Source organism: Vombatus ursinus, unplaced genomic scaffold, assembly GCF_900497805.2.
Source record: "Vombatus ursinus unplaced genomic scaffold, bare-nosed wombat genome assembly UNPS02014863.1, whole genome shotgun sequence".
Taxonomy (NCBI): domain Eukaryota; kingdom Metazoa; phylum Chordata; class Mammalia; order Diprotodontia; family Vombatidae; genus Vombatus; species Vombatus ursinus.
Window position 1 is genome coordinate 39,209,626 of NW_020954641.1, and position 13,906 is coordinate 39,223,531.

At 39.6% G+C, this 13,906-nt stretch overlaps 1 protein-coding gene across 1 annotated transcript in view; it reads right to left on the reverse strand.

Moving 5' to 3' along the window:
- The window catches only part of ARHGAP26 (Rho GTPase activating protein 26), a 516,697-nt gene that overhangs the window by 210,125 nt on the left and 292,666 nt on the right, over positions 1-13,906 (reverse strand). The window contains exon 13 of the mRNA XM_027841739.1: positions 1,718-1,783. Within this exon, the coding sequence (XP_027697540.1) occupies positions 1,718-1,783 (66 nt within the window). The remainder of the gene's footprint in view (positions 1-1,717; positions 1,784-13,906) is intronic.

The window sequence follows — 13,906 nt, forward strand, 5'->3', positions numbered from 1 at the left end:
GAATAGCCCAACTCCTTATCTCCTGACTCTGCTTCAGAATCTCCAGACTTTTCCACCTCCATCCTAGTGGTCTCCTTATCCTGGAAATGTTTCCACCTCTAATGCCCCCTTTCTTTAATTGGTGGATTTTGGCCAAGAACCACTGTTTAAAGAAGTTCACCAACCTTGCTCACTTCTTACCCAAGTCAGATTATATTGAAACTGTGCACATAGATATATACCTTTCCCCATTCCTTGTTTTCTAGTTTCCTATAATGTGCTATCTTCCCTCATTAGAATGTAATTACACTCACTGAAGGTGGAGACTGTCTTTTTTTTGGCTTTTATTTATATTCTAAGCACTTGTAGCACATAATAAAAATCATTTTTTTCCTTCAAAATTTCAAAATCAATCTTTCCTCTTTCTTTCACTCCTATCTATGGCCACTTTGCACAGCCCTCTCTCACTTAAAACCTATTCACCTACAAGTTATGGCATCATCTTCCTGATATCATGGTCCTCTTCGAGAGCAAAGGACAAACCACATAACTATCTATGGAAGTAGTATGTTATGAAGTTAGAGGACTGAAGTGCAAATCCTACCTCTCCCTTGGCAACATTGTGCTATCAACTAACTCTCATTTGGGATGTATAAGACAGAGCAATGAAAAATGGTATACCGAGGAGTGAATAACTAGACACTCAATCACTCATTCAAAGCCAGTCTAATAATCTAAGAACTGTTTAATGGCCTCTGTTACTGATATTCTAGAACAAAATGCAGAGAGGACCAGATCTTACAGGTTAATGATAATTTTGACTAGAACCCATGGAGAAGATGATGTGTTCAGAAAGGCCAGGGAATGAGGCACACTGGATTACTTCATTCTCCGATCTCTCTCCTCCAATATCATGTACATTGGGTCTCTTCTATGAACTTCTACTAGTATTTTCATAGCTGTGTTTGAATAATTGATTTCTCTATAATTGATTAAACTCTATGAATTTTATGTTGTAAAAGATATCATTCTGAGAAGGGGTCCTGTTTTTGTATCCCCAGTTCTTAATTAGCATGGTGACATATAGTAGGTGCTTAATAAATGTTTACTGATTGACTGATTTGTAAAGAACCTGCTCTTATGAGTGATGGTGGTGGTCCCCTACCATGGTCAGGCTATACCTGCAGTATTGTTGTGTTCAGGTCTGGGTGTCACACTTTATTTGTTTTTGTTTTTTAATGTGAGGCAATTGGGGTTAAGTGATTTGCCCAGAGTCACACAGCTAGTGAATGCTATGTGTCTGAAGCTGGATTTGAACCCAGGTCCTCTTGACTCCAGGGCCAGTGTTCTATCCACTACACCACATAGCTGCCCTGGGTGTCACATTTTAAGAGCATTCAGAAGTGATGGCAAATGGTGTTGCAATGAACTTCTTAACAATTATAGGTGTCCCAGAATGGAATGGGCTTGCCTTGGGAAGTAATGGGTTACATGATGTGGAAGTGCTCAAGCCAAAGCTGGATGACCCCTTTTGGGTTGAAGAAGAGAGGAATGTGGGGCAAGTTCTGGCAGCGTTGGACTAGGTGGACTCTGAGACCCCGTGATATACCCATTGATTGTGGTATTCTGGCAGTTAATGAAATCACTTAAAATTGGGAAGCAGCAGGCAGTAGATAATATGCTACAAACGGCTGTGCAACCTTCATGGAGAACAATGCCATCTGTTGAGCTCCTTTACCTCTGGTTTCCACAGCATGGATGCACTTCCTGATTATGCTGAAGCCAATGGTGTCCAACTGTGCAGCTGAAAAAGAAAGGAGGGAGATTTTTTTTTTAGAGCAACCACTGGAACCAACATCATGGTGAAATTTCTGCTTGTTTCCCATCAGTTTGTAGGCTCCTGGAGAGCTAGGACTGCTTTTTGCCTTTCTTTGTATTTATTTCCAGGGCTTAGCCCAGTGTCTGGCACATAGTTGGTGCTTAATAAATGCTGGTTTACTAACTATTCAAAAAGAAAATATACTTACCTTTCCAATAAAGAGATGGGAAGTAATTCGGTGCTCATCAAAAATGCTTTCAACTTGGGAGCTCCCTTTTACTCACTTTCAATAATTCAGTATTATTTATTAAAAATCCGTGGTGAAATTCTTTGTTATAAGGTATGGCTCTTTGGGAGAGGGGAGGGGGGGAGATAAAGGGGGACATCTAGGTGATGTTAAAAACAAAGGCTACTGGGGTGGAGCCAAGATGGCAGGGTAAAGGTAAGGGCTCATTTGAGCGTTCCCAAATTGTCCTCCAAACAACTTTAAAATAATGCTTCAAAATGAATTCTAGAGTGGTAGAACCAACAAAAGCATAGACTGAAACAATTTTCCACACCAATAAAACATAGAGGGTCTGCAGGGAAGGTAAGTCTAGCACAGACCACGCACCCAACAAGCCAGCAGCAGGCCTCAGGAGCTACTGAAGCTACAGCAGTGTCTTGATCAACATTCCAGGGTGAAAAAAAGTACTGCTGGTCACTCACATACCAGAGCACGTGCCAGGAGTGCAGTGACCACACCTCTCCTAAGATCATACCAACTTGGAAGAACTGAAAACTTACAGACCTTCAAAACTAGTTCTGAAAACAGCTGCACCAAAAAAAGCCCCTGAAGGTTGGGACAGTGGCCCCTCCATCTTGGGAGCAGAGCCCAACTTTAACATTATGTTAAAAGTCAATAAATAGGTTAGAAAAATAAGCAAACACCAAAAGAAGAACCTGACCATAGAAAATTACTATGGTGACAGGGAAGATCAAAACAAACTCAGAAGAAGACAATGAATTCAAAACCGCTACATCCAAAGCCTCAAAGAAATATGTGAATTGGTCTCAGACAAAAAACAAAAAATTCCTGGAAGAGCTCAAAAGGGATTTTTAAAATCAAATAAGAAAGGTAGAGGAAAAATTGGGGTAAAAAAATTAGACTGATACAAGAAAATCATGAAAAGAGAGTCAACAGCTTGGTATAGGAGGCACAAAAAAAATGAAGAAAATAGTACTTTAAGAAACAGAATAGGCCAAATAGTAAAAAAGGCACAAAAATCCACAAAAGAGAACTCAACTCCTTTAAAAATAGAATTGGCTAAATGGAAAAGAAAGCTCACTGAAGAAAATAATTTCTTAAATTGGGAAAATGGAAACTAAAGACTCCATGAGACATCAATAAACAATAAAACAAAAGTAAAAGAATGAAAAAAATAGAAGAAAATGTGAAATATCTCATTGGAACTGACCTGGAAAACAGACCCCAGAGAGATTATTTAAGAATTATTGGATTACCTGAAAAAGAGCCTGGACAACATCTTTCAAGAATTTATTGAGGAAAACTGCCCTGATATCCTAGAACTAGAGGGTAAAATAGAAATGGAAAGAATCCACTGATCACTTCTTGAAAGAGATCCCAAAATGAAAACTCCCAGGAATATTATGACCAAATTCCAGAGTTCCCAGGTCAAGGAGAAAATACTATAATCAGCCAGGAAAAAAAAAAAATTCAAGTGTCATGGAGCCACAGTTAAGATAATACAAGATTTAGCAGCTTCTACATTAAAGGACTAGAGTGCTTGGAATATAATATTCCAGAGGGCAAAGGCACTAGGATTATAACTGAGAATTACCTACCAAGCAAAACTGAGCACAATCTTTCAAAGGAAAAATGTGCATTTAATGAGCTAAGGACTTTTAAGCATTCCAGATGAAAAGACCAGAGCTAAATGGAAAATATGACTTTCAAATACAAGACTCAAGAGAAGCACAAACAGGTAAACAAGAGAGAGAAACCATAAGGAATTCAATAAGGTTAAACTTTTTACATTCCTATATGGGAAGATGCCACTCATAATTCCTAGGAACTTTATCTTTGTAAGGACAATTAGAAGGAGTATACATAGACAAGAGGGTATGGATGCAAATTGGCCACGATGAGATGATATCTAGAAAAATAAAATTAAGGGGTGAGAAAGAGGGATGCACTGGCAGAAGGGGGAAGGGAGAGATAGAATGGAGTAAATTATCTTACATAAAAGAATCGTTTAAGAGCTTTTACAGTGAAAGGGAAGATACTGATGGGGCTGCAGGGGTGGCAGACAACGTTTGAACCTTATTCTCATTGGAATTGGCACAAAGATGGATATAGAAATCTATCTTACCCTATAGGGAAATAAGAAGAAGAAGGAGATGAGAGGGGAGATTGAGGGAGGTAATGATCAGAAATAAAACAGTGAAAAGACAGTAGAATAAATAGAAGGAAAATAGAACAGAGCAAAATACAGTTAGTAATCATAACTGCAAAAAAGAATTTTTATAGCAAGTTTCTCTGCTAAAGGCCTCATTTCTTAAATATAGAGAGAACTGAGTCAAATTTATAAGAATATGAGTCATTTCCCAATTGATAAATGGTCAAAGGGTATGAAAGGCAGTTTTCAGATGAAGTAATCAAAGCTATCTATAGTCAAATCCAAAAATGCTCTAAATCACTATTGATTAGAGAAACTCTGAATTATCACCTCACACCTATCAGATTGGCTAGTATGACAGAAAAGAAAATGACAAATGTTGGAGGGGACATGGGAAAATTGGGACATTAAAGAATTGTTGGTGGAGTTATAAACTGATCCAAGCATTCTGGAGAGCAATTTGGAATTATGCCCAAAGGTTGTAAAACCCTTTGACTCAGCAACACCCCTACTAGACCTATATATCAAAGAGATTTTTTTTTTAAAATGGGAAAAGATCTGTATACACAAAAATATTTATAGCAGCTCTTTCTTTTTGGTGGCAAAGAACTGGAAATTGAAGGGATGCCTATGACTTAGGGAATGCCTGAACAAGCTGTAGTATATGATTGTGATGGAATAAAGAAAGGAAGAGAATCTGGAACTCAACATTTAAAAAAACAAAAAAATGTTAATTATTTTTACATAATTGGGAAAAAATTTAAGTATTTTTTAAAAAATAAAGGATATTGATAGAGATCTTTTAAAAAAAGAATAATCTATGGTATGCTGCTAGGTAGGTAAGTCAAGGTGGTCAAACAAAGAAATGCAGAATATACACCAAAATATTGACAGCAACACCATTTTTGTGGTTAAAAAAAAAGAATCAGAAACAAAGCAGATGCCCACTCTCTGGACAACGGCTAAACCAAAGAGGATGCATCAAGGTAAGGGGATGTTACTATGTCATAAGAAATCCTAAATAGGCAGAAGTCAGAGACACATGGGAAGGTGGCACCTGAAAGATGCTGGGGGGAAAAACCACAGTAAATGATATCCATTTAAATGGAAAAGGGAAAGGAAGAGGACAGGAGGGGAAAGGAGAGAAGGGAATACTGGATTCCAGGGAAGAGTTGAGAAAACACTCCTGCTCTTCTTTGCAGAGGGGGGGGGGTTATGGCGTGGAATATAACATAAACTGTCAGACACGCTTCATCACTTCACTGTGTTTGTTGAATCATTTTCTCTCCTTTCTTTACTTCAAAAACAAAAGCTTTTATTTTCTCTTTCAGTCAGTCAATCAATACCGATTTATCAAGCACGTGCTATGTGCCAGAGGCCTGTGCTAAAGCACTGGGCATACAAAGAAAGGTAAAAAATAGTCCCTGTTTTTGTTTTGGTTGTCTTTGTTACAAGGAATGGCTTGCTTGTAGGACAGAGATATATTCAGAAATGAAAGAGAGGTAACAATAAAAAGACCTAGCTAGAGGGCTACAAAAAAACTACATGATCCCCAATTGAGGAGAAAGGCTGACAACTCTACTCATATGACAGAAAAGGGAGAAAACACCAGAGGGAAATTGAAGTAGCCACGAAACACCTCAGTTGAACCCCTGGGGGTAACCAAGAAGAGGCCATGGCATCCCTTGATGTAAAGGACCAGGTGAGAGAACAGACACTAAAAGATCTTTAACTCTTGTTATCTTGCTCCCAGAGCCTCCAATGTCATTCAGAAAATAATTAATAGTGACACCGTCACCCATGAGGAATTCATTCACCATTGGGCCTAAGGTGTGGATGACCACTGAAATCCATTCAGGATAACACACAAAGCGATCTTTATAGGCTCACACTTGACTGCTGATTGCTGAGCATCATGACCTGCATGAAACACTCTCAGTGACAAAGCTGACATTTAATGGCTTATGATTAAGACTGAGAAGGGTCTAAGAGAAGGAAGGTTATTTGTCACTGTTTTGTCATTGTCCCATGGCAAAAAATTCATTTTTTTCAAATATAAACTCTAAGCAGAATTTAGATTGATCTTCTATTAATCCCAAATTAATTTTTTCTTCCTGTCTTGCCACATTTGGGAGATCCATGGAGCCATCCAAGATAAAAACCTTGAAAATCTCTGTTAACTCTGACAGTCCAACAACAACAACAAAAAAAAAAAAAGAATTATGAATTTTCACAGGAACCACTCATCTCAAAGGGGGAAAATGTGTTCTTATTATAAAGACACTTAATCTTGAAGACTGAAAAGAGAAAGAAAATAACCTTCTCCTCTTCCCTTTGGGCCACCTTTAATACAAGGAATCCTTCTTTGTACTCTGGCATGTTGCATGGTGCTAACTCAAGTCTGTTCTTTTCTTGGTAGAAATGAAATATTTATGTTGGGCAAATTATGATGTCCCAAGGCTTCTGACTGGAACCTAAAAATGAAATCTAAGGCATTCTTACTAATATAAAACTCAATTAATTTGTGGCACTGCCATTTTTCAAATTTAATTTAAACAAAGTAATAATACACAGGCCAAATTCTTGCTGGAGTGAATTTTCATTCCTTCCTTAGCTATCAGAACATAGCCTGTGGGAAATGTTTTCTGGTCTGTTTTTTGGTTGGTTTTTTTTTTGGGGGGGGGAATTACTTGTAGCACTTACTTTTCCATAGTGTTCATAATTGTGACAATGTCTACCTGAAGCCTTTTAGGCTTATTCAGAAAAAAGAAAACTTCAAAGGTTAGTCAAAGGACAGGGATATTTGGAGTTTGAGTGGGAGAGTGTGAGGGATTGTCTGATGTTGGCTACTGCCACATGAGGATTGTGGCAAGATGGGGTAGGAACAAGATATTAGGAAGTAACCGGAGCTCACGCTCCTGAGGCAGTGGGCAGTGCTATGTGGAGCTGTGATAAGCTGGAGAAGGAACAGGATACAAGGAAGTAGCCGGAGAACGTGCTCCTGAGGCAGGGGGCTGTGCCACGTGGGAGTGGGACGGCAGAGAACGAGTTCCCTTTGTCTAGTCCCCTCCCTAGGTGCAATGTCAACCCCAGACGTCTCCTTCCTGACTTCCTGGGTCACGTACTTTCCCTTTGTGTAGCACTGACCCCAGACGCCTCCTCCCGGTGTCTGGGCCTGACTTCCTGTGTCACATACTCTCCCTTTGTCTATGCACTAACCCCAGATGCCTCCTTCCTGTATCCGGTCCTAGCCTCCTGCGTCACGTCCTCTCCCTTGGTGCAACACTAAACCCAGACATCCCCTTCCAGTATCTGATCCTACAATCAATGACTAGTAGGCGGGCTGAGGAGGAGGGGCTAAGTAGGTACTTAAGGAATGGTAGGGATCGGAGCTCGCTCTCTCTTGCTCCTGCTCTCTTGCTCTGACTTTCCTGCTTGGCCTTGCTGCGATGGCCTCTGAATAAAGCTGGAGTGTTTGCACCTCCTGATCGGCTCATCTCTGTGTTTATCCGGGTGGGCACCGAAGACTGGTAAGTATGACTCTGGCAGCCTGCTCCTTATAGGAGGAGAGTGCACGGCATGACCAGCACAGGAGAGCTGCTTTTATTTCTATACACACACACACACACACACTGTGTGTGTGTGTGTGTGTGTGTGTGTGTGTGTAAAAGTAGTTAAAGTCCAGAAACTTTTTTCCTCACTTTTCAGCTACTGGTGGCCCATTAAACCACTTAACTATTTTACAAGAGGATGCTTGGTTCAAATGGGCCCACCCTGAGCCCTAAGGGAAGTCTGCTTTTAAAGGCAAAGCACCATCCTACTTCACTACAATATAAACTTCTTGCAAAGTTTTTGGGAATCCAGCTACGTCTTAAAAATGCAGAGGACAAATACCAAGGGGTGCATAACTGGCCCATGAAGAAAAAAACACTAAACCACTTTCCTGAAGGAAGAATGAGTCTAGAAAGTCAACACAACATCATGGCTGACCATTTCTTTCAAGAGTGGTGGGAAGTACGATTTTTCCCTGATAATTCTAAGCTGGCGAGAAGAACAACACCCCCACACACAAAAGAACAAAACTGGGGAATTTTTTAGTTAAACACTATTTTCCACCATAGACTAGCAGGCACAAAATATTACCATTAAGAAATCAGGATCATTCTCTACCCCCCCACACAGAAAATCTCTAAAATGACTCTTTTCTCTAAGAATACAGAAAAGCCAAAACAAAAACAAAATCAACAAACAATAACCCAAATTCTGCCATCATGTAGAGAACTGAGAGTTGGGAAAGCCTGAATTCAAATTCCACCTCTGACATTTACTAGTTACATGGCTTTGGGTAAGTCAATTTATTTCTTTGAACTTCAGTTTTGTAAATCACAATCCCCACGGAACTTAGCTGTTAGGGTTGTTATGAGTCTCAAATGGGATCATGCAGGTAAAGTGATTTGCAAACTACAATGTGCTATACAAATGTCTATTATTGTTGTTACTGTTGACCAGTTAACTGGTTGTCACTGTTACAAATTATTACCTCCCTCACTCCAGGGACAGAGTTTGGCTTCTAGAGTCATTCTTTGGATTTCCTGCTAAACATGACTGCTGTTACTTAATTAGTAGGTTTTACATTATTATTTGACGTGAGTATGAACAAGGTAATAAATACAAATTTCAACGAGTAGGACCAGCCTCCACCATGGGGGTTTATCAGCTAGCCAAGGCTTCATCTCCTCCTCTGAAACTGAGGAAGGAAAGTAGGCTCCCCTTAACTTAAAGGGTTGAGAATGCCACCAATGGACAGTCTCTGCTAATAACTGAGAAAGTCGGGAACAATCCCTCCAGATGGAAACAGCTGAACTTAATCCCCACAAGCAGGTGACTCAGCTCTTTCACTGAGCCAAAGCTCAGGAAAGGTCAGGGATTTATTTGCAATTTCTGTATCCTTATAATCACCAGAAATAATCTCTCATTAAATATCTATCAGGCTTGTATTATTCCTCCATTTGACTTGCAATAAGGCACTGTAGGAACGGTTAACTTCAAGTCCCAAAGTTCACCTTTCTCCAGCTTTATCTCCTTCCCTTAATACAGTGCCCACATTTGATACATTGGGTAGTTTGATCAGCTGCTATAAAAGTTCCACAAGGTTCATGCTAGTTACTTGTGATGAAGGATAACAGTTCAACACCTTCCCAACTTAGAAACTGACCATTCCCACTTCTCTTCCCTTTTTCACAGTTTGGAGCCTCAGCATTTCATCTCTTTCTGAAGAAAGGTGGCCAAGGTTTCTGCAACAGGATGAGAAAGGAAGAGCTCCAGAGGATAAAGGGGAACACCTGTCATTAGTTAAGTCTTATGGTTATGGCCCTGTGCCCAGTGACCTACAAAAGTTCAGGCAAAGTTCTTTCTGAAGGAGATGTGTGCCTCTGATGTGGCCAGATCATTAACACAGAAGGTTCAAATCTCTTGACCTCTCACACAACTACCTTCACTTAATACATGGGTGTCAGGGCTTTGACTTCTACCAACCCAGGAGAGATCCAGCTTTAACATGATGCTGCAGGAACTTCAATTATCTTCCCATGGACTGATTATTTAATATCCAGCACAGTCCAATGGAAAGAGCAACGGAACTGAGAGACGAGGCAGGGAAGCAAGGTTCAAATTTTGACTTTACCACTCACTAACTTGAATAAGTCACTCAACATCTTCTAATTTTGGATTCCCCATCTTTAAAATGAAAGAGATGGACTAAGATATAACTTATGTGTAACTAAGTTCTCTTCCAGTTCTAAATCTATAAATGCAAATAAGTTCACCCCCTTTTTTTCTACATGAAAAGGTTCTCCCTGTGTTAAGATCAGCTCCAATTTAACCCAAGACTCAGAGACTAAGGAAATTTGTTTGATAAAGTTTTGATCATTATGGGGGGAGGGGGGAGGTTGTGTGCCCGTGTGTGGCATTGTAAGATGATGACTTTTCTAGCCACAGCAACTCTTGCAAAGTTCAATTCAAGAAGTGTTTACTAAACACCCACAATATACAACATTCTATGGTAGCTGTTAGGGTACAAAGCCAAAAAACAAAAAAACAAAAAACAAAAACAACACATCAGTCCTGGTTTGGTGGAGTTTGTTTTGTATTCATATTAGCAACATTACCAGTACCTAAAGTATTCAAGTTGCTCTATCAGAATTTTTTTTTTCCTGAATCCATAAATTGTTAACTTGCCCTATGTACCACGTGCAACTCCTGATGCATATTAGAGTTACCAGTTTCCTTATCTAATCTTCTTCTTTTCCCCACCTCTAGATGATAAGTTCTTTGAGGGCAGAGACCAAACCCATTTAGAGTCTACAGAAAAATTAAAGCTCATTAAGAGAAGGGCTGGGTTTTTTGGCCTTTCTTTGTATCCCCAGTACTTAGTATACTAGGTGCTTATTAAATACTTGTTGACTTGACTCCTACAGGAATAAGAACACCAGAGACCACATGTAGCATTTGTGGCTAGATGGGGCAATGGATAGGCTGGTTGTCAGGAAAATCCGAGTTCAAATCCAGCCTCAGATACTTATTAGCTGCTTGACCTCAGGTAACTTGCTTAACTTCTATTTACCTCAGATAATAGGGATAATAATAGTACCAATCTGTAAAATGCGGATATTAATAGCACCTACCTACCAGGGTTGTTTTGAGGTTCAAATGAGATAATATTTCAAGTGTTCAGTACAATGGCAAATAGTAAGTGCTATATTGTCCTTCGTTTTGCAAGAGGACCAAAATGATATCACTACGCTAGAGTCAAGTTTCAGTGTGTCCGACTGTGACTGATCAGACCAATATGAGCTCGGAATACTCTATCACAGGTTGGGCACAAATAGTCCATGTGAACCTTTAGGGTAGATTCTCTAAGTTTGCATTTCTTGCATTTCTCTTGAGCTATCTCAATTCTGCTTTGCTCATAGAGCACAGTACTTTCTCTGATGAGGGCACGCCATGCTGAGTGGTCCTGTGCCAGTGTCTCCCATGTCACACAATCAATTCCAAAGTTCTTAAGAGAGACCTTGAGAGTGTCCTTGTATCACTTCTTCTGACCACCATGTGAACACTTGTCCTATGTGAGTTCTCCATAAAAGTCTTTTTGGCAAGTGTACATTTTGCATTCAAACAACATGGCCAGCCCATCAGAGTTGCGCTCTCTGAAGCAGAGTTTGAAGGTTTGGCAGTTTAGTTTGAGAAAGAACCTCAATGTCTAGTATTTTATCCTGACAGGTGATCTTCAGAATCTTCCTAAGCTATATAAATTTTAGCTATTATTACCATCATCACTATCGTCATCATCACCATCATCATAATTATTATTATTAACCCTCTAGGATTCTTTCCATGTAATCCTGTATATTCCACCTACCTGCACTGGTGCCTTCATAGGCACCAGTGCATAGTAGGCTAGACGTGGAGTCAAGAAGATCTAGTTTCAAATCATGCCTCTAACAATGACTGTTTGACCATGACAAGTTTTCAGAGCCTCAGACCCTCTTAAGAGTTCTCTACAAAGTAATCAATGGGTTGTTGTCTGTGTTAGTGGGGAGATTTCTCACACCAAGAAAATCACCAACCCTTTACTTAGTGCCCTGTTGACTGAGCATTCCCCAACCTACCTGCCTCCAACTCTACTCCCCAACTGGACTCGTTCAAAGCAGGGGCCATCTCTTATCCAAACTTCAAATTTCCCTGGCATTCTGCATGGAATTCTGAACACATTAAGTTTGTTGGATTGGTTTAAGGCAAAAAAGAGGTGAAACACTTCGGAGAAGGAAGGTAGAAAGGGCATCCCTGATGCAGCAAAAGAAGAAGGTTCTTGAGTTAGAGGCACTGCCCAAACCAGGAAGGTCCTCATCAATTCTTTATCCCCCCATTCTTAGATGTATAAAACATGTTAGCTATAAAACATATATTAGGGCAATGTCCTAAATTAAAGAAGCTTCTGAGGGAAAAGACTAAACGATCTGATCAAAAATTAAAGGTTGAAAAGTACAGAAAAATTGGGTTGGATAGGAGAACAGTTGACAAAGAATCTTACAGCAGACTCTAGATTAACATGACAATGACAAGGAGGCAGGTCTATTCTGTCTTCTCTAGATTTTTATTTTAGAGATATTAATTAACTAATTTATTTTTAGTTTTCAACAGTCACTTCCATAAGATTTTGAGTTTTAAATTTTCTCTCCCTCGCTGCCTCTCTCCCCAAGACAGTGTGCAATCTGATATAGGCTCTCTCTATATATTCTTATTAAACATATTTTCACATTAGTCATGTTATAAAGAAGAATTAGAACCAATAGAAAGAACCACAAGAAAGAAGAAACAAACAAAACAGAAGAGAATAAAGAAGACCAAATAGCGTGCTTCAATCTGCATTCCAACTCCATAGTTCTTTCTCTGGATGTGAATAGCATTTTCCATCATGAAACTTTTGGCGATGTCTTAGATCCTTGCTTTGATGAGAAGAGCTAAGTCTCTCAAAGTTAGTCTAGATTAGGGACTTTTAGAGGACACATTCTATACCCAGGAATTTACCATATTATTTCAAAGGGCCACAGAGGCTTATTTATTCACATTGGTAAGATATGCCAGTCACTATGCTAGGTGCTGAGGATTAAAAAAAAAAGCAAGCAAGGAGCATACTTTCTTATACCATGCAAATGGGTGTGCCCAAAAGTAGTTATTTTTTGAACCAGGAAGTAAGCAGAGTCAACTGAATTAGGATACAATGGACTTTTTTCTACCCCCTGAATTACTCTGTATTATTAGGAAAACTGTTTCATCTCTCTGGGTATCTGTCCTCTCCCCATCATGAAATAGGGATGTTATTACCTGACCTCCTTCAATGAAAAGTTTTTTAAAGGGGCCTCAGTAATAAATTTTGAGCTTGGTGGACAAGGATGCTAAGTAAGCATCCAATGGCATTACCACTTCCTAAAAAATACTCAAGTGTGAGGGCAAAATAAAAGGCAAAGTGGGGGGAGGTAGGGATGAGGGGGAGAAACAGGGGTGGGAAGGAAGTAATAGGAGACAAGAAAGAATCATGACTTCAGACCTGGAAGGGTACTTAAGTATCTATTAGATCCTCACTTTACAGTGAAAGAAATTAAGGCTCGGAGAGGGTAACTTGCTGAAGCTTGCACAGTTATAACATACAACATACCTCAAATGTTTCCTTCATTACAAAAAAAATTATCTTAGAAACACAGAATCTCAGAATTGGAAGGGGCTTCAGAGGTCCAGAAGATATCTCCATTACATGTCTGGCAAGAGGTCATCCCCTCACCCTGACTGTTTTTTGTTCACTAATATAAACTATTTTCAAAAAAAGAGTGATGCAAAGCTAAAAATGCTATATAAATGAGGTGTTGTTATACTAAATAGCACACCACTGATGGAGACAACCAGGTAGCCCGAATGCACAAACAGGGCAGGAAAAGCAGCAGAACAGATCACTAATTTGGGATGCTAGAGATCACTAGAGTGCTTCTCTCTCTCCAATCACCAAAATGTCATTCGTTATATGGCAAAAAATTGCATTGGCTTAGGAACAGTGCACTAAATGCAAGTTCTTACCACAGAGCTTATGCAAGATGTTTGCAATTGGAAGGGGGAGGGGGAGAACAGAAACTAGAGACAGTCAGCCACCATTAGCTCT